This window comes from Phyllostomus discolor, chromosome 14, assembly GCF_004126475.2.
Source record: "Phyllostomus discolor isolate MPI-MPIP mPhyDis1 chromosome 14, mPhyDis1.pri.v3, whole genome shotgun sequence".
Lineage (NCBI taxonomy): Eukaryota > Metazoa > Chordata > Mammalia > Chiroptera > Phyllostomidae > Phyllostomus > Phyllostomus discolor.
Window position 1 is genome coordinate 49,155,548 of NC_040916.2, and position 24,306 is coordinate 49,179,853.

A 24,306-nucleotide genomic window follows, 5' to 3' on the forward strand; every position below is an offset into this window, starting at 1 on the left:
TCCAATAGCCATGTTTGCATTCAGACTTCATTTTTTAACAGTACAGTGGTTTCCATGCCAGAAAAATTCTGATTTTGCACGTCTTCCTATAAAGTGGTGAAGTCTACTTCCCATCCTTTGATTCTGGGTTGTCCAAATAATAGGCCACAATAGGATGTGATAGAAGACTGCTGGTTCTGAGGCAGGTTCGAAGACATCTTAAGTTACACCAGCTCTCTTGGACCTTTGCCACTGCTATGACAGGTCCAGGATACACTACTAGACGATGACAGGCAGTATGGAGCTGAATTAGTCATCCCAGGTAAGGCCAACCTTGACCAGCCAGCCAACCTCAGATGCACGAGGAGAGCCAACAGAGAACCAAACCTGGCAACCAATGAATGCGCAAATAAGTGCAACAACAAATCAGTGTTTCTTTCTCTCTCTAAAAAAGTCAATTAAAAAAATGAAAGAACCTCTGATTTTTGTGGCCATCAAAGTCTTAGCATATAGTCTTTAGGATACCTTTCTAAATTTGGTACACATTTTTTCTGATTTCCTTCTCGGTGTATATCTAGCTTATCTACATGAAAATACCTTTTCTTAAAAAGGAAGGAAGCTAGCTGTTCTAAATAAAATGTAACCTAATTTTTTTTCTTAAAAAAACAAGGCTGTAACACTAGTCAAAAAGTTTCATCAGAATAATGACAGAATTTTAAATACAGCCTTGGCTGATGTGGCTCCGTGGCTGAGCACCGCACTGCGAACTGAACAGTCACTAGTTCAATTCCCGGTCAGGGCACATGCCTACGTTGCTGACCAGGTCCCCACTTGAGGGTGTGTGAAGGGAACCAATGGATGTTTCTCTCCCTCTTTCTCCCTTCCTTTCCCTCTGTCTAAAATAAATAAATAAAATCTTTTTTTAAATAAATAAATACAGTGGTGAGGACATGCTCCTTCAAGTGTTCCTAGAAAGGCTAACGACTTAAGGAAATAGTTTGTCTCTGGGACTTGTTTTATCCAAGTTTTAAGCAAAAAAATTACTGGGATCAGAGGGAGGACACTTCTGTGTTGGAATAATAGAAGTAGACATAGACAATGTGTAATCTCAGAATGATGGCAGTTGAACAATATCAGAAAGATTTTAATGATATGTTTGAGAATTTTTTCTTCATTTTTGCTTTCTAAAAGGCTTGAGGTAATTATCATTCATCTTTAATTTTTACCATCAGTCACTTTTTTGTTTTGTTTTTTTATTGTGATAAAGTACATGTAACTTAAAATGTACCATCTTAAACATTTTTAAGTGTGCAGTTCTGTGATACTGAATACATTCACATTATTGTATAGCCATCACCACACCACCATCCATTTCCATAACTTTTCATCTTGTATTGTCATTCACTTCTTTTTTAAAAAAAAATTTTACTTATTTTTAGAGAGAGGAGAAGGTAGAGAGAAAGAGAAGGAGAGAAACATCAATATTTGGTTGCCTTTTACATGGCCCCCTACTGGGGATCCAGCCCACAACTTAGGCATGTGCACTGACTGGGAATTGAACCTGTGACCCTTTGGTTTGCAGGCTGGCACTCAATCCACTGAGTCACACCAACCAGGGCTCATTCTCTTCTAATAGGAAACCTGTCCCTTACCTATCTTCCAGTAACAAGCAATATATTCAACTTGCACTTTACAAATAATTGTTCAGATGACATGAAAAAAACTGAAAGGAAAAATCCGTACTCAAATTTTACATGGTCTTAGTGGCTTTGAGCCTTTATCTTGATGCACTGACTTGCATATGGCCCAGAAAGTAGAATGAGCAAATAAGTCCTCCCTTCTGCTTTCATTTAGTCTGTCAATAGGACTTTCTCTGCTTACAGGTATTTTAAAGCAGTGGTCCCTAACCTTTTTGTGACCAGTTTCATGGAAGACAGTTTTCTACAGACCCGGGGTAGAGGGAAGATGGTTTGGGGATGATTCAAACACATTACATTTATTGTGTATTGTATTTCTATTATTATCACATTGTAATATATAATGAAGTAATTATACAACTCACCGTAATACAGAACCAGCTGGGGCCCTGAGCTTGTTTTCCTGCAAGTAGATGGGGGTCCCATCTGGGGATGATGGGAGACAGTGACACCCAAAGTGTATTGCAGAGTTTGGTCTACTCTGTAATCCTGTTTTGGCTGCTGTCACTGCAGAAAACCCTGCTTCACAAAGAGAGGATGTTGGAAATGGAAGCAGGCTTTTCAGTGCTTTTGTGGCAATCTCAGGACATTCCGCCTTGACTTTAATCTAGAACATATGGAGATCTGAAGTTTTCTCAAACATACTTTTAAGGCCACTGTCATTTGTATCCTCAAGCAGTTGATCCTTGGACCATGTTATCTACTCTTCAGGACCCAGCTCCCCTCCAGAGCTGCAGCCCATAACTGTCTCATATTAGTGGTTGTAGTAGAGTGTATAAGTCATGGCATGGTTGGGTGGGCCAGGTACTGTTAGAGTGACATTGGAGTCATGAATGGCTTTGTGGTAGGGAAAACTGAGGTTGACTAAAGAGCTTAGGGTAGCAAATCAACTGATAATGGAGGATTAGAATTGGCATGGAGGTTAGCCAGTCGCAGATGGGGAAGATAGTGTTAGAGGCAAGACTTGAGTTAGTTAAAGTAGGGGAAGATTGAGAAAAATTTGGGTTAAGATAATTGAGCTGGTCAGAAGTGGGCTTTGGGTGGCATTGGGTGCCAAGTGTTGGTGGGTATCAGGTAGACTGGGTGCCAGGTAAAGGTGGATGCTGGGTGGTATTGGGCACTAGCCAATTGTGTCAGTGGTTGCCAAACCACCCCCAGGTTCTACGATTTCCTAGGAGGGCTCAGAAATCAATATACTCATGGCTATGATTTACTACAGTGAAGGGATACATAGCACAATCAGCAAAAGGCAACATCTGGAGGAAACCAGGTGCAAATTTCCAGGAGTCCTTTCCCAGTAGAATCTTGTGACATGTTGCCAACCAGGGAAATTCCTGGGAGTTTCAATGCCCAGGATTTTTATTGGGGTTGGTCATGTCATTATCTGCCTAGCATGTACTAAAATTTCAGGCTGTCAGGAGGAAAGCAGATGTACACCATAAACCATGTTTGTATAAATAATATAGGCACAGTGACCCACTCTTACCAGCACTAGGGACGGTGGGAACTCTCCTGAAATCCAAGTTCCCAGATACTACCCAAGGGGCAGCCTTGGAAGCAGCCTAAGGAGAGCAAGCAATCTCAGGCCCACTCTTTTAACTCTTTTCTACACAGCTGTATTAAGGAACAGGTAGTGGTGATGGGCTTTGAGTGGTTTTGGAAGGCAGGAAGGAAGTGTAAGGCAAGCTAAGGAGAACAGATAAAAATGCAGGAACAGAGGGCACCTCCCCTGTGCCCGGGGAATAGTCGAGTGTCATCCTCAGGCCTGGGAACATGCTCACAGCCACCCCCTTACTCCACAGTAGCAGTTCCTCTACTAGCGTCCAGGAGAATGATATTAATAGTGTTTTGCAATAAAGGCATTCCAAGGATTGCAAGGCCAAGTAAATTTGGGTTAAAATGAAGTCTCTCACTATAGTTTTCCTGAAGTCTTTAAGTATGCTAATATATATTACAATTATTCAAGAAATGAATAGCTATATAGTATTTCTCAGATTTCTCTGGCCAGAGCCCTGGTATATTAGTAGTGGTCACCTAACTCATCTTGGGAACTGCTGCTCTAAACCTCTGGTTTTCAAACACAGCAAATGAGTCCTGGAACCCCAGAGCTAAAAGAGAAGCAGTCCAGTAGAGGCCACACCAGTCTGGATCACCACTCTGTACTCTGTATGGGCATATGGAAGCATATCACACGTTTCTTGAATGACTGAATTAAGGAATGCATTCACAACTTTATTAAAAAGTAAACTTAAAAACTGAAAAAGAGCCCTGGCTGGCTGGTGGCTTCTGTTAGAACATCCCCTACACCAAAGGTTGCTGGTTTTATCCGGAGTTGGGGCGCATTTGAGAGGTGAGGATCTGTGTTCTGTCTCACAACAATGTTTCTCTTTCTCTCCTTCTCTCTTTAAGATCAATAAACATATCCTCAGATGAGCATTAAAAACAAACTATAAGTGAATGGAGATGAAATTCAAAGGAGTTTGTGTCAGTGAAGCTTTATTGGGTTAGGGACTATAACAGTTTTTTAAAGATTTTCTTTATGTTTAGAGAGAGGGGAAGGGAGGGAGAAAGAGGAAGAGAAGCATCAGTGTGAGAGAGAAATATTGATTGGTTACATCTTGCACCCACCCTGACCAGTGACCAAACCCACAATCCAGGCATGTGTCCCGACCAGGAATCTAACCAACAACTTTTTACTTTGTGGGACAATGCACAACACAGCCACACCCGTCAAGGCGAGGCTAAAACAGTTCTCTTCGTCATCTTACTCACAGGGCCTGGCAAATGGTAGGTGCTCAGTAACTGTTGAATAAATGGGTGCAACTCTTGTTGTTGCTGCTGCTGCTGCTGCTGCTGCTTCTTTAAAGATTTTGGTTGTAAGAAATGAGAAGATTGTTAGCTAAAATGAAGTAAGTAATTACTTGGAGATTTGATTTCGTTACATTATCAGTACTGAATGTTGATATCTACATTTAAGTATTTTAAACATCTTTTAGCTCCCCAGAGATTTAGGGCTTTTTTTAATTAAATATTTTTCAAGGTACAAATGAATAAATATAACACACATCATATAAAAATAATAAAACAAATACTCATGTATCCACTGTCCAGCAGGAGAAGTAAATTGTCACCTATTTGTCTGCCCCGCTCCAGTCTTACCCTTTACCTTCTCCCTGAGAGTAAGCATTATTCTAAATGATGTGCTTATTTCTTGCCTTTTTCCTTCACTTTTACTAAACATATGTATATTCCCCAAGTAATGAATTAAGCTTCATATGTTTTGAATTTTATATAGGTTATATCATAGTTTTCACTCAATATTTTTGAGACTCATACATGTCATGCAGGTAACTGCAATTCTTTTTATCTCTGTATGGTATTCCATTGTATGACCATATCTCTGTTTATCTACTCATCTTTCAATGGACAATTGGACTTTTTACAGGTTTTGATAATTCTTCATAATATACTACTATGAACATTGTTTTATATGTATATATTTCCCAATGTATGTGTATAAGTGTTTTTGTGGAATAAATACCAAGGAGTAGAATATCTGGGTCTTACACATGTATGTTTTCAACTTTACACGATACTGCCAAATTTGTTTTCTTAGGTATCTGTGCTTACACTCTCACTGACAGTGTATGCAAGTTCCCAGGGCTTCACAGCCTCTCACATTCACTGTTATTTGACCTTTTCATTTATTCCCAATGTGGTGGTTGTGAATGTCTCGTTGTGGTGGTTTTCATTTATATTTCCCTAATTTGTAATGAGAATGAAAATCTTTTCATGGGTTTACTAGCCATTGTATAAACTTTTTTGTGAAATGTCTATTTGTGTCTTCTCATCTTTTTGTCAGTTTGTAGGCATTCTTTATTTATTCTGGATACTAATCCATTGTACAAATATCTTTTCCCAGTTCTGGCTGGCCTTTTCAAAGTACAGGAATAATGCTGAAAGGAATGAGAAGACTTATCTCTAAGGTCCATAAGGTGAGTCCTAACTGACCTAAATGCTTCGTACAAACTGTTTTTAGGTGGATTTCTTCTGTTTAGATGGATTTGTTATATCCAGAATGAAATGCTCTGGAAAACTACAGCTGACTTTAATTTACAAGTTCACACTCAAAAGAACAGTCACACTTCCATTTCTCTGTCCATTCACTTCACCCCCATCTGCCCTAAAAATCTCCAAGGAACAGATCTCAGTAGAATAGTTGTGCTTGAATTTACCATGTCATAGGAGAATTAACATTTTTTAAGCTTTATTGCAGTTATCTTTTATTAACTTTTGTTAATATTATCTAGTTGGATTATTGTTTCTTTTTTTTCCTGAAAATAAGTTTTATTTAAATAATGATTTAAATACATTATATTACATTAAAACTGAAGGTGGGGGGGGCAAAATCGGTTTGTTACTTTATGTGGCATTGTCAGCCATTGCTAGTAAGTTACAAGCTCTACAGCTAGCTACATGACTGACATCAGTTTGAAATTTGTTTCCTTGTCAAAAGTTTAACTCTGATAGAAGGTTGGCCTCAAATTCTGATGTTTGGACATCAGTTAGCAAGGCTGTGTCTGGTCAAAAAGAACTTGGTGGCAAACCAGATATTCTTACCACCTCACTTAGAGGGAGAACATGGCTGCTCTAAGCTCCATCCACCTGGTCAAGTTGGTGATCTCTGCTGCCTTACTCCTCCTCTCAGCTTCACCCAAGACTGACATTCTCTGAGGGCAGGGAACTCTGGCGAAGAGCTTCTGGTCGTACATAGCTGTCTGTGATCTTGGGACTCTGGACGTGGCTGAAGCATCACGTTATTGCTTTGTCTGAGGCTGGACACTGCCAGGTGCCTACTGGTTGACCTCTGTTTAAGTGAGGGACTTCAAGACTAGACAGCATGGCTGTTTTCACTTTATTGCATGATGGAGTTACACTAGTTCGAGTTAAAAGCAGGCCCCAAATGGTTACATTATACAAGCTGTGAGGTTTTTAAATTCGTGAGTGGGACAGAAGGGAAGATCTACTCATTGCAAGGGAATCCTCGCTTAAGCTTTAGTGAGCCAGAAGCACTTAAAACCCGTGAACCTTCAGCTGGTTGTCCTTAGCAAGTCCAGTCTCTCTGAGGAACTGGCATATGTTCTTGCTCTGGTCATTCTGTAGCTGAATTACTTCTTCATATTCTAGATGTTCATTTGTAGTACCATTGCAGGCAAATTTCTTCTTAAACGCCTTCACTAGTTTCTTTTTATTACAATCACAGCAATCTCTTGGACAGTAGTAAGGGTTTTCCTGCCATTTCTCTTTTGAATTCTTATATGGATATAATCCTTAGTGCCAGCAGGAAGCAGATCATCGCTCTTACATGCATCAGCAAGGGGTCAAGAAAGTGGAGGTTCTAGATAGCAGACATTCTGTACAATGACTTTTTTTCAGTGGAAAAAGGCTGTGGTGGGAAGAGGCGGGCAAGGGGGGCAGAGTGTCAGGAAGCAAATGGGATTGACGGGAGGTTGTTGAAAGTCTTCAGTGGCAGCTCAGTGACTGGGGCCAATTAATCATTTCTTAATGAAATACTTAAAAGAAAAATGTTGCCAATTTAGACCTTAAGCATCTGATAGTTGAATAAAATTATGAAATCATGTATTAAAAAACATTCTCTTGTTGCCCTGACTGCTGTGACTCAGTGGGTTGGGAGTCGTCTTACAAACTGAGAGCTGGCAGTTTGATTCCCAGTCAGGGCACATGCCTGGGTGGCTGGTCAGGTCCCTGGTTGGGGGAGTGCAAGAGGCAGCTGATCGACATTTTACTGGCACATTGATGTTTCTCTCCCTCTCTTTTTCCCTTCGTTTCCCTCTCCAAAAAAAATGAATACAATCTTTAAAAAAAATACTCTGTTGCTTCCATTCTTTCATTTATTTAGCAATTGCTATATGGCAAGTGCTGAGGATTTTAAGATGCCTCATTCCACTAATGGATACTATTTTGGGGCCATTCATTATGTGGTAGGCACTAGGCTAAGTGCTTTACTTGTTAAATCCTCATAACCAACTCCCAAAGTAGATAATATCTTTGTTTCACAGATGCAGAAATTGAGGCTTAGAAAGGCTAAGTAACTTGTCTGAGATAACAGGCTGTGAAATTGCAGAGCCCAGGCTAGATACCAGGTCTGTCTGACTTCAAAGCCTATGGCCTTAACCACTGTGCTGTGTCGCATCTTATGGTCCATGTTCTCTAGGACCTCAAAGTACAGTAGTAGAAGCATGAATAAATAAATGGCTGTTATAGTATGGTGCCGTTACTGCACCCCATAGGAGCACCTAACCTGGATTGGTAGGATTCAGAGGAAATCTTCCCAGAGCTGAGACCTGAAAGAAGAGAACTGAGCCAGAAGGGCTTAGTCACTTCCATCTCATTGTTTAATTGCAGATTAGATTTCCTAGAGAGGCAACTCTTCTTCCTGTAGAATTCACCTTTTTTTCCAGGGATGCATGATAAACCTCTGCATATAAAATAACCCATTATTATAAAATGAAAACAAAAGGATCAACAGAGGGATGGATTTTGGTCTCAATTGGTTATATTAAATATTAAAAGGCTAAAGTTTTTTCTTCCTTAAATAGCAGACAAGAAAGACTTGAATCCAAAATACAGAGATGTCTGAAGAATGTTGTGCTTCTTGGAGATTGGTTTAGAGTAACTGTCTTAGTTTGCTCATGAATGCTGTTCTTAACTGCATGATGTTCATTTTGGAACTGTGCAGAGGCTATTGTAGTTATGGTTGTTTTCCCTGGAAACGAGACTAGCTGGGTGATGCCATATATAATGCTGTCAGAAGTAAGGAATCCATTTTGCTAGCTCTTAATTTGCTTCAAAGAGCAGTAGTCTGAAGTCTAGGCATCTTGTGAAAATAGCACCACCTAGTGGCCCTTGAATATCTTTAATTTTCCACTTGACTGCTTTTTACTTTTTTATTTTTTTTTTTTAAGGGACATGGTGCTTTCTCTCCCATAGAATAGATAAAACTGAGTCCTACCAATAGTAGAGTATACTATTCAGATTGCTGTACTGTGGTAGCAGGTCCTGAATTCTCATTGACTTAACACAACAAAGAATATTACTTATGATGCTTGCATGTGCTTCGTTTTGTTTTTGCTGTTGATGTGTTTCCAAAGTGGTTTACAAACAAATGTGGGAGGGGGTTGACATAGAAATAAAGGTTCATCTTGGGATGCCATCTCAGCATGTATGTTGCCACAGCAGAGGAAGAAATGAGAGAATTTATATCTACTCTTAGCTGGCTCTGACTAGAAAAGACACAAGTTATACCTACTTACAGCTCATTAACTAGAACTAATCAAATAACCCCAGCCTATTTGCAAGGGAGCCTTGGAAATGTAGAAAATTTAGAAAATTTAGATATTTGATAAACATTGGTGTCTGCCATTCTCAGACAAAGTTGGAGCAACTCTGCATTAAATCTACCTGTTCTGGTTCACAGGTTTCTGTGTGCAGATCATTGCGTTGAATTAGTGCAACTTACTTTAACTTAGCTAGATGCTTTACATACTCCCCATTATATGTCTCTAATGAAAGATTCTTTATTCCAGGGCACAAGTATGAAATATTTGTGGTGTTAGGTACTTAGAGAAAGAAATACAAAAACCAATAAAATCTGATGTGTTCTCTTCCAAGTGTGTGGTGAAAATGGGAGATAAACCTGTGTAAGATAGCATAATATAATAAAAATAATGGAGATTTTGGACTCAGACAAACTTGGACTTTAATTCTTGCTTTACCACATACCAACTCTGTGACCTTAGGCAAAATTACTTAATTTCCCTGAACCTTGGTTTCCCTCATCATAAAACAGGCATGAGAATATTCTACCTATCTCCTAAGATTCTGGGCTCAAAAATGTGTTTAAAACTCTATATTGCAGCCTTGGCTGTGTGGCTCAGTGTACCGAGCACTGGACTGCGAACCAAAAGGTCTCAGGTTCAATTCCCAGTAAGAGCACATGCCTGGGTAAAGGCTAGGTCCTTGGTTGGGGGCATGAGAGAGGCAACTGGTTAATGTTTCTCTCCCACATTGGTATTTCTCTCCTTCCCTGTCTCTCTCCCTCCCTGTCTCTCTCCCTTTCCTTCTCTCTATAAAAATAAATAGGAGACTGCTGGCCAAGATGGAGGCACAGATAGATACACTGTGTCTCCTCACAAAATCAAAAGAAGGACAACAACAAATTTAAAAACAAAAAAATAACCAAAACTCCCAGAAAATCGAACTGCATGGAAGTCTGACAACCAAGTAGCTAAAGAAGAAACATTCATTAAGACTGATGGGGGGGGGGGGGGGGGGAGATCGGCAGCTGGGGAGGAGAGGACATGTGGCAAGCAGCACCTGGAGGAACAGGTGGGCAAGGTGGTGGCTGGCCGACCCAGCAGTCCCACCTTTACATGTGGATAAACCAGGAGGGAAGAACTGGGGAGAAAGACAGACTGCACAACCCAGGGTTCCAGTGCAGAGAAATAAAGCCTCAAAACCTCTGGCTGTAAAAAACCTCTGGAGGTTGCAGCAGCAGGAGAAACTCTCAGCTTCACAGGAGAGTTTGTTGGAGAGACCCACAGGGTATTAGAATGTACACAAACCCACCCACCCAGAAATCAGCACCAGAAGGGCCCAATTTGCTTGTGGGAAGTAGGGGAAGTGACTAAAAGCCAACCAAGACCTGAACAAGGACGACTGTTCCTTCTCAGACCCCTCTCCCACATACAGCACCACAATCCAGCAATATGAATTGCCCCACCCTGGCAAATACCTAAGGCTCCACCCCTAACAGTGTAATAGCTGCAACAAGACAAAGAAATATGGCCCAAATGAAAGTACAAATCAAGACTCCAAAAATAGAACTAAGTGATGAAGAGGTAGCCAACTCATCAGATGCAGAGTTTGAAACACTGGTAATCAGGATGCTCACAGAAATGCTTGAGTATGGTCACAAAATAGAGGAAAAAGTGAAATAAAAACACACAGGGAACCAACAGTGAAGGGATGGAAACCAGGACTCAAATCAATGATTTGAAGGAGAAGGAAGAAGTAAACATTCAACCAGAGCAGAATGAAGAAACAAAAATTCAAAACAATGAGGTGAGGCTTAGGAATCTTTGGGATAACTTTAAATGTTCCAACGTCTGAATCATAGGGGTGCCAGAAAGAGAAAGGGAAGAGCAAGAAATTGAAAACTTATTTGAAAAAAGAGTGAAGGAGAACTTCCCCAATCCGGCAAAGGAAATAGACTTTAAGGAAGTTCAGGAAACTCAGAGTCCCAAAGAAGTTGGACCCAAGGAAGCACACTCCAAGGCACATCATAATTACATTATCCAGGATTAAAAATAGGGAGAGAATCCTAAAAGCAGCAAGAGAAAAGGACAGTAACCTACAAAGGAGTTCCCATAATACTGTCAGCTGATTTCTCAAAAGAAACCTTGCAGGCAAAAAGGGTCTGGAAAGAAGTATTCCAAGTCATGAAAGGCAAGGACCTACATCCAAGATTGCTCTATCCAGCAAAGCTTTCATTTAGGATGGAAGGGCAGATAAAGTGCTTCTCAGATAAGGTCAAGTTAAAGGAGTTCATCATCACCCAGCCCTTAATTATAAGAAATGTTAAAGGAACTTATCTAAGAAAAAGAAGATAAAAAATATGAACACTAAAATGACAACAAAGTCACAGCTATTAACAACCAAACCTAAAAAAAAAACTAAGCAAACTTTGCCCTGGCTGGTGTAGCTCAGTGGATTGAGCGCGGGCTATGAACCAAAGTGTCGCAGGTTCGATTCCCAGCCAGGGCACATGCCTGGGTTGCAGGCCATGACCCCCAGCAACCACACATTGATCTTTCTCTCTCTCTCTCTCTCTGTCTCCCTCCCTTCCCTCTCTAAAATAAATAAATAAATAAAATCTTAAAAAAAAAAAACTAAGCAAACTTCTAGAACAGGAACAGAATCACAAAAATGGAGATTAAATGGAGGGTTATCAGTGGGGAGGGGGAGGAGGGGGAATTTGGGAAAAGGTACAGCAAATAAGCATAATTGGCAGGTACAAAATAAGGGAAGCGTAAGAATATAGGAAATGTAGAAGCCAAAGAACTTATATGGACATGAACTAAGGGGGAGTGGAAGTGCTGGTGGGTGGGGTGCAAGGCAGAGAGGAATAAAGGGTAGAAAAAAAACGCTACAACTATAATAGCATAATCAATAAAATGTATTTTTAAAAAATTAAAAAATAAATTTAGGCCCTGGCTGGCGTAGCTCAGTGGATTTAGCACAGGCTGTGAACCAGGCATCACAGGTTTGATTCCCAGCCAGGGCACATGCCTGGGTTGCAGGCCACAGCCCCCAGCAACTACACATTGATGTCTCTCTCTCTCTCTCTCTCTCTCTCTCTTCCCCCCTCCCTCCCTTCCCTCTCTGATAAATAAGTATTTTTTAAAGTTTAAAAAAATAAAAGATAAATTTAAATTACCTCCATATTGCCTAGTACCTAATAGGTGTTGAGTTAACAAAAGCTATGAGTGCAGTTCAAGGCAGAGTAAAAATGTCATGCAAGACAAAGAAAGTGCTGGTTTCTGGCCATGTGGTTCAATTGGTTGTAGCATTGTCCTGATACACCAGGTTTGCAAGTTCAACCCCAGTCAGGGGTCATACAAGAATCACCAATGAATACATAAATGCAACAGCAGATCATTGTCTCCGTCCCTGTCTCTCTCTCTCTCTCTCTCCCTCTCTCTCTCTCCCTCTCCCCCACTCCCTCCCTCCCTCTCCCCCCCTCCCTCCTCCTTTCTATCTTCTCTCTTCCCCTACCTCTCTCTAAAATCAATAAATAAAAAAGACAAAGAAAGTGCTATCAGCAGTGAAGAAAAAAATAATTACTTTGACTGGAGGTGTCTGGAAAGTTTTCACAGAGGATGTGACATTTGAGATGATCCTTAAAGGAGGAGTAAGATTTAAATAGGATAATTGAAGTAAAAGGAGCAGAAGTATAGAGGCATAAAAGTTAGTAACATATTAGCATGGTCACAGGGCTGGAATATGGAGTTCATACAGGGATGCAGCTAGAGAGGTCAGTTGAAGCGATGGCCTTGATTACCATGCTAAGGACTTTGGACTTATTTTGACATCACTAGAAAACCATCCAAGCATTTTGATTAGAAGAAAGTTAAACTTATTTAGAAGGACAGATCCTTTGGACTACGAAAAATGAAAAGTCAAAGATTTAGAGGTAAAGATACCAATTAGACATAGACATAGTATTATGAAGGGTGGTACAAAAATAATACACATTTTCTTCACTCATGAAGCCACTTGGTGAGACTAAATATAAATACAGGCAGCTCTCGTGTTACCTGTTCATTTATCAGGAAATTCCCTTGTTACAGACAACTGCCATGTCTGCTTCTGCTGGCTTCCTATCCTAATCTTGACTTTGTAACTGGCATCTTTCACCTCTACATAAGCCTGTTATCCTCAAACTCTGGGGGTTCTCCAGTTAGCAATTTGTCAGATCTGTCTCGTATATCATCCTCTTCCCCCCACCCCCCATCCCTTCCCAGTTCACAGCTTTCCTTGTGCAGTTCACTTAATTGCCTATAGAGCAGTATATTTTCACTTAGCTGGATGTTTTATATACTCCCTTATTTTTTATCCATAAAATTCTTTACTCCAGAGCACAGCTATCAAGAAAATTGTTGCAGAGAGTATAATTATACCTGTCAAACAGGAACACTGCCTAATCCCCTAACTGAAGTAACCATGATTGCTGGACAGCTGAGTGTTGTACAGTGCTGGCCACCAGTCATCACTGTGGGCAAGAGCATTACAAGAAGTTTCCTGCTTTAAGTTAATGCTCCTGAATAATCTCTAATGGAATTGTTTGTCTCTATTCGAGGCAGAGCCTTGACATGGCAACACAAGCTGAAACAGATTGGTTATGCTGAAACAGAGTATAAATAGTGTGCTTGGACTTAGAGAATTGTAAATAATAACAAGGATCTGCATTTTACATAAAACTAAAGTGTATGTTAGTGGCATTTTCCCCTGTTGCAGGCATTGCTTAAAACCTCAGTGTTGTAGAAGGCATAAATGGTTTTACAATTCCAAAACACTAAAATGGTTTCTTTTCTAGTTGGACCCTGGACATGTTTTGCACATGGGGACCCAGGCACCCCAAAGCCTTGCTGCTCACCTGGATAGCCAGGTTTCAGGTCAGAGTCCCAGAGCTATTTCCCGCACCAGTGAAAATGACCCGGTGAGTTGCTAATGTGTATATAGATTTTTTTAAGGGCTTATAATGTGTGCTGCTGTCATTTTGCATATCCGGAAAACTAAAACCCAGATTTACCTGTAGTCAGACAATGCACCCAAGACAACGTTCTAGGACCCGTGTCTTCCCATCCCTGTGTGATACTGTAGTAACATAAAACACTCAGGCAGGTCAGCCCACATTTGTTCTGATTTACTCCCTACTGTTGAATTCACCTCATGCCGAGGACTTGGCTGGGCATAGAGCAGGTACATAATAAATACTTTTAAGTTAAATTTAGCAAATACTTGTTAAATGTATTGTTGATCTTACCATAAGATGGGTTCACAGACTTTTTCTTTATGGACCAGGTAGTAAAATGTTAAGCTTTTGAGCCATAATGGTCACCGTCACAACTGCTTAGTTCTGTCACAAACAAATGGGTATAGCTGTGTTCCAATAAAACTTTATTTATAAAACGGTAGTTAGCCACAGTTTATAGACTGGTATGGAGAACCCTAAAGAAAGCAATTTAACTTGCCCAAGATCACAGCAGAGCAGTTACAGAACCCAGTTTTCCTAATAACCAATCTGGGATTATTTTTTATCTTTCTTTCTTTCTAAGTGGATTTCCTAGTTTTGGAGAGGTAACTAACTTGATTTGTTGAGAAGAGCAGCATTTAAAGTGAGGTTTATCAGAAGAAGCTGGGATTCCAGTACTATCCAGTGTTGTGTTTTCTACTTCAGATCCCATTAGGCTAGACATTGATATATTTTCTCCTTCCCCAACACTATTGCTGCCTCTCATGAGGTGAAGTTAGTTGTGAGGTCTGTGCTTAAATATGAAGGAAACGAATAGCTTTTTTTTTTGGTCTATATTCCTACTCTCTGGGTCTCCCCCCCTTAACATATGCTGCTGTATATGTAGGAGGGGGAAAAACTCATTTCCCCAAAACATAATTGTGTTAGGGCGTGTTTTATTTATATCTCCAATGTTCACCTATGTTCACAAGCACAAACTAAAATAGAATAAGTGAATGAAGTCGTCAAAGTGCCTTGCAGCTTTCCCTGTGAATGTAGTCTATCTGCCAGTTTCTCTAGAGTTTCTATGGAAACAGCAGCATGCAGATGATCTTGTCACATGACTAGAGCATCTCTATACACAGCTCAGAAGAATCCAGATGGCAAGAATTGTCACTGCTACCTCCACGTGTAGGGTTTATGTTGCTGGGAAACTGGTTCATCATTTAGGCCAATACCAGCTTTATATACACACTGGATTTGGAGACAAAAACTACCATTTTTTTTTGTCTAAGATAATAAATGAAAGATATCCATGCCAGCTCTGAAAGATCAGTGTTTCTTCAATATGGTCTATTGGGCCCTTTCCACTTATCAAAGTCTTTGTCACTTTATCTATGGCCCCATTATATCTGTCTGCATTTTCATTTCATAGGCCAAGCATGAAGAGCAGCATGAGGGCCAGCACTACAGCCTTCCCCTCCAGGACATGAAGACTATATTCCCCCATGGCCTGCCTCCTCGATTTGTAATGCAGGTGCTCAAAACAGGGGAGGAAGTTGGAGGGAGCCCAGAACACAGCTGTTGATAGCAGAGGGGTGGGATTAAATGAGTAGAAAACTATAAAAAATGAAATTTGAATCTAAACAATATATAGTGCTAGTAATACTTACTTTAAATCAATGTTTTTCTTTGTTTAACCATTTAAAATCCTTTTTGGAGGCCTAGCCAGGTGGCTCTGTTGGTTGGAGTATTGTCTTATACACCTAGCCAGGTGGCTCTGTTGGCTGGAGTATTGTCTTATATTGTCTTAAAAGATTATGGGTTCAGTCTCCATTCAGGGCGTATATCTAGGGTTCGGGTTTGATTCCCAGATGGGGCATGTACGAGAGGCAGCTGCTTGATTTATCTCTCTTTTGTTGATGTTTCTTATCCCCCCACCTTCCTCTCTCTCTAAAATCAGTAAATATATCCTGTGGTGAGGATTTTTAAAAAAATACTTTTTGGAGCCCAGCAAACTATTCCCCCACACACACACTTTTTTTTTAAGATTTTACTTATTTTTAGAGAGAGGGAAGGGGCGGGAAAGAGAGAAATAGAAACATTGAGATGCAAGAAAAACTTCAATTGGCTGCTTCTTGCGTACCCCCAATCCGGGACCTGGCCCACAACCCAGATGTGTGCCCTGACTAGGAATCAAGCCAGCAATCTTTCAGTCTGCAGGCTGGCACTCAGCCCACTGAGCCACACCAGGCAGGGCTAGGCAATGTATTCTTAGTAAACAATATCTAGCTATTTTCCTTACCCAACAGATTTCTAGAAACTCTAGCATTCAAAATAGTTGTTGAAAAATGAATTTAATATTTTCCTTAGAGAAGTGTCATGAAAATAGTTAACATGGTATAGAAAAACAAAATCAGTATATTCCTCAGCCATGTAGAAATTATGTTTAGATTAGATGCATCTTTGTTCTTCAGTCTCACAAATTTTCAGAAAATTCTGGTTTTGTGATCATAACTTTAATCCAAAGAGTTGCTTGGGTTCTTTATAGCCATTGAAAGAATTCATGATTACCTGCAACATGGTTTGTTGGCATAATTGGTTCTTTTGACTAATTCTTGCTGAATTATTTTCAGCCTCAGAAAATATTCCTTCTTAATGAAATATCAAACTTGACTCTGCAGATGACCTGGAGCCAAAGGCTGTCATTTCTTCAGTGCATTTTACTTTAAAAAAATTTGATATGATGTAAGGGAGCTGATGCTAGACTATAAACAGCCTTGTCATCTAAAATTTGTTAAGTTTGGAAGTAGGACATAACCAGAAGGAATCATCTGTAATATGATTTTAAAGTGTTCCAGGACATCATAGTACAATCTCCAGCTTCAGGGTTGTGAGGGTCTAACTTTAGCCATTTTAAATTGCTTTCATGAGAGTGTAACCACCAGAGCTTTGGAGGGAATTACTCATACATTCTTTCCATAATTTCTGTTTACATGAAGGCCAACATCCTCACCATTGCTTGTGCATTTTACTACTGTCACATTGCCTAAAAGGGCATTTTTGTATTAATATCTATATCGAGTTCTTTAAGGTTTCACTTTTCATTAAGCTTATACTTACTAGACTTCTGGCCAAGATGGAGGCGTAGGTAGACATACTGTACCTCCTCCCACAACCAAGATAGGGACAACAACAATTTAAAAACAGAATAACAACCAGAACTGACAGGAAATCGAACTGTATGGAAGTCGGACAACCAAGGAGTTAAAATAGACACGTTGATCCTGACCGGTAGGAGGGGCAGAGTCGGGCAGCCAGGCAGAGAGGGGTTGCAGCACAAAGAGTGGGGGACTGGGCGCATAAGGCATCCCGAGTACAGGCAGTGGCTGGCAACCCCAGGCTCAGGGTGGCAACCAGCAGACCAGGCAAGACGACGATTGTGAAGCAAGGCTGTGCACAAAACCCAGGGTCCCAGTGCCGGGAAATAGAGCCTCGGGGCATTGATTGAAAACACTTGTGGGGCTGAGGAGCAGGAGAGGCTCCCAGCCTCACAGGAGAGTGCGTTGGAGAGACCCACAGGGTCCTAGAAGGTGCACAAGCCCATTCACATGGGAATTAGCACCAGAAAGGCCCAGTTTGCTCAGGGGAAGGAGTGGAAGGGACTGAAGTCCAACAGAAAAAGGTAAGTGCCATTGTTCCCTCTTGGACCCCGCCCCCACATACAGTGTCACAACCCAGTGACTGGGTTGCTCTACCCTGGTGAACACCTAAGGCTCTGCCCCTCATACATAACAGGCGTGTCAAGACAAAAAATAAAATGGCCCAAACGGAAGAACAGATCAAAGCTCCATAGCAAATACAATTGAACGACAAAGAGATAGCCAACCTATCGGGTGCACAGTTCAAAGCACTGGTGATCAGGATGCTCACAGAATTGGTTGAATTTGGTCGCAAATTAGATGAAAAAATGAAAGCTACGCTAAGTGAAATGAAGGAAAATGCACAGGGAACCAACAGTGATGGGAAGGAAACGGATTCAGATCAATGGAGTGGACCAGAAGGATGAAAGAAACAACCAAACGGAAAAGAATGAAGAAACAAGAATTCAAACAAATGAGGAGAGGCTTAGGAACCTCCAGGACATCTTTAAACATTCCAATATCCAAATTATAGGGGTACCAGAAGGGGAAGAGGAAGACCAATAAGTGGAAAAGTTATTTGAACAAATAATAAAGGAAAACTTCCCCAATCTGGCAAAGGAAATAGACTTCCAGGAAGTCCAGGAAGCTTAGAGAGTCCCAAAGAAGTTGGACCCAAGGAGGAACACTCCAAGGCACATCACAATTACATTAGCCAAGGTAAAAATGAAGGAGAGAATCCTTGAAGCAGCAAGAAATAAGGAGATGGTTACCTACAAAGAAGTTCCCATCAGACTGTCAGCTAATTTCTCAAAGGAGACCTTACAGGCAAGAAGGGGCTGGAAAGAAGTATTCCAAGTCATGAAAGACAAGGACCTACATCCCAGATTGCTCTATCCAGCAAAGCTTTCATTTAGAATGGAAGGGCAGATAAAGTGCTTCTCAGATAAGGTCAAGTTAAAGGAGTTCATCATCACCCAGCCCTTATTTTATGAAATGTTAAAGGGACTTATCTAAGAAAAAGAAGATAAAAAAACATGTATAGTAAAATGACAGCAAACTCACAATTATTAACAACCACACCTAAAACAAAAACAAACTAAGCAAACAACTAGAACAGGAACAGAAGCACAGAAATGGAGATCACATGGAGGGTTAGCAATGGGAGTGGGAGGAGGAGAGGGGGAAAAGGTATGGAGAATAAGTAGCATAGATGGTAGGTAGAAAATAGATGGGGAGGGCAAGAATAGTATGAGAAATGTAGAAGCTAAAGAACTTATGACACATGGACAGGAACTAAAGGTGGGGAATGTGGGTGGGAGAGGGTGTGCAGGGTGGAAGGGAATGAAGCAGGGGTAATGGTACAACTCTAATAGTATAATCAATAAAATATATATATTTTTTAAAGTTTGTACTTATCAAATCCTTCTCCAATCTACTTGTTTGCTTAGGATTTCTTTTTAAAAAATACCAACACTACTTTAATCCTTATTTAATATACTAGCAAATAGTATTTGTTAGATTTCTTTTCAATAGACATTCTTAAGTCACTTTCACATATATCAGTGCTTCCCAAATTTTTCCACCAGGTTATTCCTGATGGCAAAAAGAAATTAATTGTATCTATCGGTTTTCTGATTTGTCTGCGTAATTCTAGAGAAAAGTCTAGATGGTTAGAGAAATAAAAATTATCTAAAAATAAATTTAAAGGAATTAACATTTATTCCTCACTTACCATTTGTCAGGTACAATGTTACACATTTTATATACTTTTAACATTTACATCAACTCTAAGTGGTATACAAAATTATGTTGTGAGATTTCTGTATTATTTGTAGATTTCAATTAACTGATGTAAAATCTGTGCTTCATTAACAGTTATAATCAAAAGCTGACTCTTAATGTTACTTGGTATAAGATAATGTGTTTCAGTTTTTAGCTAAATTATATGGATATATTTTGAAATTCAAAACCAATACCACATCCCCTAAGTGCATAAATAAAAAATATGCAATTTGTTGCTCTGTTAGGCTCAGTGTGTATACTAAGAACTGGCTAGAAGTTCCACACCCACTGTCCTTCCTCTTCTCTGTTTTGTTAGATGAAGACATTCAATGAAGCTTGCCTGATGGTCAGGAAACCAGCCCTAGAGCTTTTGCATCACCTAAAAAACACCAATTTTGATCACCCAGCTGTACGATACGTTCTCTGTATCCTTGCCTGCCTGTGTGGGGCGTCTTGGGCCAGTGCTTTCCTTCCTCAGATGAGAGAGAAAAAAAATCTAAGAGTACTCCTTGTCAACAGTTGAAGTGCCCCTTCTCATAATGTTTTCTTTAACAACAAATGCTTTATTTAGATGGGGAGAAGGGAACAGGAAAAACCCTCAGTCTTTGCCATATTATTCATTTCTGTGCAAAACAGGACTGGCTGATACTGCATATTCCAGATGGTAAGAACTTCCTGTCTTCACTGTGCCGGGGTCGGTTGTCCAGTTACTGTGGTAGCACTGTGGCTTTAATTTTCTGACAAGGCTCTGACGTCTCCAAGAGAGGCCTTTGTTTCAGATGTAGAGTGTTCTAAATTAGTTCATCATAATTTCTTCGTGTTACTGACAAGCTGGTTGCAAGGTGAAACTAAAAGCTTCCTGGAGCCTCTTGATAATAAGAACAAAGTATTTTGGCCCAGCTGTCCTCATTTTGATGCATAATGCCCACAAGCATAACCTCCCACCTTGGAGGTCATCACAAGCTTTATTGGCATCAGCCAACAATTTTGAGTATGCAGAGAGCCTTTAACATGGTACGATTATCAGCATTCTAGAGTTTAAGAACTTAAACTCTCCTACTGCACATAACGCTCCTAGTTGTGTGTGTGCATCCACATTTTATGACTGTAATCTGCCAGGAAGCTGAGGTGACCTTTAACTTTAATATACTTGGTATTTCTTGTGTGTTGGTTAAAATGATAATGTTTAAACTAAAATGGAGCTGCCCTGGCCAGTGTGTCTCAGTGGTGGGAGCGTCATCCCATAACCGAAGGGTCGTGGGTTCTATTTCCAGTCAGGGCACATGCCTAGTACGATCCCCAGTCCCAGGGCATACGAAGGTAACCAGTCGATTGCTTCTCTTGCATAGATATTTCTCTCCCTTCCGCTCTTTCTCTAAAAAAAGCAAATGAAAATGTCATCAGGTGAGGAAAATAGAATAAAATAGAATAGAGAAGAGAATACCAGGCAAAAATAAACCTTGGAAACAAGAAGGCTATAAGAAATATATTAAGAGACTAGTTATTCCCATGACTTAAGAAATAAATCATAGAGTCTTTTGAGTTAAATACAGTCAGTTCCTGCCTAGTTTGTCTTCTGCGCCCTTTTTTTTAGGTCATCTTTGGGTGAAGAACTGTCAGGATCTTTTGCAGTCCACCTACAACAAACAGCGCTTTGATCAACCTTTAGAGGCTTCGGTCTGGCTGAAGAATTTCAAAACTGCAAATGAACGCTTCTTGAGTCAGGTAACTAGACTCCTAGAACTTTAGTGCTGGACATTTTTTAAATAGATCTTTGTGCCCCGAGTACCAGTAGACAGTGGAAAACTAGTATCATGGTTGAGATAACTATACCATTTTCTATTTCTGTCATATATTTTACTCACAGTGAGTTCACAATCTGAAACTCATTTATCCATGTGAAGTGGAGGCAGTGCTAGGCTGCTCCCATCTTGTGTGTAGCATGTTGAAGTCCATATTAATTCATTAACTTCCCCAAGGTCACAATCTCAACTCTTCTAAAGCACATTTTCAACTACATCATTTTCTCCAGATAAGAAGATCCTTTTTGGAACCAGAATTGTATTGGTAAAATTACTCTTTACTCTGGTAATTCTTAAATATGATCTCTAGGCCAGGGTTTTTCAGCTGTAGATAATTCAGAATCTTTTAGGAGCTTATTAAAAATCTAGGTGCCAAGGGCTTATCCTGAACCTTTCTAGTCAGAATCATATGTATGGCCCTGACCACGTGGCTTGGTTGTGCATCATCCACAAAGCTAAAAGTCACTGGTTCGATTCCCAGTCAGGGCACATGCGTGGGTTGTAGGCCACGGCCCCCAGCAACCGCACATTGATGTTTCTCGCTCACTCTCTTTCTTGCTCCCTTCCCTCTCTAAAAATAAATTAATGAAATCTTAAAAAAAAGAGTAAGGAAATAAAATCTGAAAAAAAAAGATCGTGTGTGGGGGTGTATTTTTAAGCTTCAGGGAGAAATAGACTAGATAGCATTCACTTCCATATTGAGATCTCTTATAGGTTTGGAAATAGATTTAAACTGATTCCTAACAACCTTAGCCTCCTACCTTCTCAGCTAGGGATTAGTTCATCCTTCAGCTGAGTAGCCACTTTTGTTTTTATTTCGTTTGTTTTTAGATAAAAATTCAAGAGAAGTATGTCTGGAATAAACGAGAAAGCGTTGAGAAAGGCAGCCTTCTGGGAGAAGTAGTCGAGCAGGTATAAAAACCCTGTGTGCTGTGCTGAAACCAGGGAGGCCTCTCACAGACAGGACTGTAAGCCACTGTCTCCCTTTGCTACAGGGCATAACACGGGTGCGGAATGCCACAGATGCCGTTGGGATTGTGCTCAAAGAGCTAAAGAGGCAAAGCTCTTTGGGCATCTTTCGCCTCCTGGTGGCAGTGGATGGAGTCAATGCTCTCTGGGGAAGGACCACACTGAAAAGAGAAGATAAAAGCCCAGTAGGAAAACTGAGTTTCTCTGTTCTGATTTCACTGATTTCTGTTGCCATCAGACACATAGGCTGGGGCATAATAAACATGCGATATGTTTTCTTGCTCTAGGATTATATGAATTAAGATGTATAGTGAAAATAGCATTAAAAGGAGGTCTTACCAAGTTCCATTACCCACTGAAAACTAAGATTATTTTGAAAACAGTGTGACAGCAAAAGCTATTTTTTTCTTCCTTTGTCAGTTTTTTCTTTCTAGTCTCTTTTAAAAATGAGACTGTGGTCTAAGCAAGGCAGATCAGAAGTATCAAGGGAGGGACTGGTTTGGGCCAGTGAGTGTTTTCTCCCTTGAAGACTGTTTTTAACCTCCACAAGCACAGCAGTTTCAGGGCCAGCAGCTATGTGGCTCATCTCAGAGGCTACACCTTCAGGTCCTATGGTTACGTAGTCATTGACGATTTTTAGTTGTCAATTCAGTTGACTCAGGGAAGCATCCAGGCAAAGCAAGTAATGGCCTCTCTTGTCTGCTCCCATCACCTCTCTCCCCCCTCAAATATTGACCAACGAGCAGATCGCTCCAGAGGAACTAGCGCTTATTTACAACTTGAGGAAAATGGTGAAAAATGATTGGGTGAGTGCATATGATACCTAACACATGTCAGAACGAAATGTATTTTTATTTTAAAGATCTACAACTACCTCATTGCTAGTACCTTCCAGTCACTAGTTTTATGGACAAAAAGTTCTTTTATTTTGTTTGATTCCCATAACTGTTCCAAGTTTAAAATGTACATATTTGGTTTCTCATCTTTCCACTTGACTGAAACAACCTTATTCAAAATCATTTTATTTAAATGTTGGTGTGATTACTTTGCTTGCAGTTGTTCAAAGTGTTTTTATACCCTCTGTCTTTTTTACCTTTATCTAATTCGGCTTTTTCTCCTTCCTTTCAGCACGGAGGTGCCATCGTGCTGACTCTGAGCCAGACTGGGTCCCTTTTTAAGCCCCGGAGAGCCTGTCTGCCTCAGGAGCTGCTGGGAAAGGTCAGATCGCTGGCGAATTTGTCTTCCCTCAGATAGTCATTCTTTCTAAAGAGTTTTCTTTTTTCTTTTTTTTTTGACATAATTTCAGACTTGGAGAAAAATTATATTCCTGTATAAATTCACCCAGATTCCTAAAATGTTAACTTTACCATATTTGCTTTGTTCTTCTCTCTCTGTTTGTTTTTTTCAAATATGTAACAGTAACCTGAGACATGCTGCCTCCTTATCTCTAAATCATGCGACTGCCTAAAATCAGAGATCTCCTGTGTATGACCACAGCACAGAGATCAGGAAATTGATATCGATATAATACTGTTAACTAATCCATAGAACTTACTCTGATTTTGCCAGTATATTCTTTTTCTTTCTTTTTTTTTTTTTTTTTTTTTTTTTTTTAGGATTTTGTTTATTTTTAGAGAGGGGGGAAGGGAGGGAGAGAGAGAGAGAGAGAAACATCAGTGTGTAAGAGAAACCAACGGAGGACCTGGCTGGCAGCCCAGCCATGTGCCCTGACTGGGAATGAAAGCGGCAACCTTTCGGTTTGTGGGGACGGCGCTCACCCCACTGAGCCACACCAGTCAGGGCGCCAGTAAATTCTTTACAGAAAAAAGTCCTGGACAGCGTGTAGCACTTAATCGTCATCTCTCTTTAGTCTCCTTTAATCTGCCACAGTCCTTGAGTCTCTTTTATAATCTTAATATTTATCTTTCTGTTTATATTTCTGTTTTTGAAGAACTTGTGCCAGTTATCTTATGGGTTATTTTATGAGAGTGTCTGATGTTTTCTCCTGATTATATGTGGTTTTAGGAGTGATGTGTGTTCTTAGTGCATAATATTAGGACGCGCATGAAACCTCTTTCTCCTACTAGTGGCAGTGTTAACTTTGAACACTTGGTTAA

The 24,306-nt window shown here is 40.2% G+C and overlaps 1 protein-coding gene, 1 long non-coding RNA gene and 1 pseudogene across 12 annotated transcripts in view; 1 reads left to right on the top strand and 2 right to left on the bottom strand.

The window, feature by feature from the left end:
• The window catches only part of DAP3 (death associated protein 3), a 37,366-nt gene that overhangs the window by 8,742 nt on the left and 4,318 nt on the right, over positions 1-24,306 (top strand). For 5 of the 11 annotated variants that reach the window (XM_036015492.1, XM_036015491.1, XM_028502920.2 and 2 more), the window contains exons 2-11: positions 5,599-5,671; positions 13,855-13,977; positions 15,428-15,529; positions 19,735-19,843; positions 19,990-20,082; positions 21,013-21,143; positions 22,052-22,132; positions 22,216-22,374; positions 22,936-22,995; positions 23,318-23,407. In XM_036015492.1, coding sequence (XP_035871385.1) covers positions 5,630-5,671; positions 13,855-13,977; positions 15,428-15,529; positions 19,735-19,843; positions 19,990-20,082; positions 21,013-21,143; positions 22,052-22,132; positions 22,216-22,374; positions 22,936-22,995; positions 23,318-23,407 — 990 coding nt within the window. In that variant the 5' untranslated portion in view covers positions 5,599-5,629. Of the gene's footprint in view, positions 1-4,320; positions 4,464-5,598; positions 5,672-13,854; positions 13,978-15,427; positions 15,530-19,734; positions 19,844-19,989; positions 20,083-21,012; positions 21,144-22,051; positions 22,133-22,215; positions 22,375-22,935; positions 22,996-23,317; positions 23,408-24,306 lie in introns of those variants that run through there. The other 6 variants (XM_036015498.1, XM_036015495.1, XM_036015496.1 and 3 more) reach the window with 3 other exon arrangements.
• LOC114488988 lies at positions 6,750-7,382 on the bottom strand (annotated as a pseudogene).
• LOC118498188 lies at positions 8,661-9,659 on the bottom strand. Its single transcript, XR_004900712.1, has 2 exons — positions 9,522-9,659; positions 8,661-9,462 (listed from the first exon to the last, which is right to left on the bottom strand). It is a non-coding gene; the product is annotated as an uncharacterized LOC118498188 (long non-coding RNA).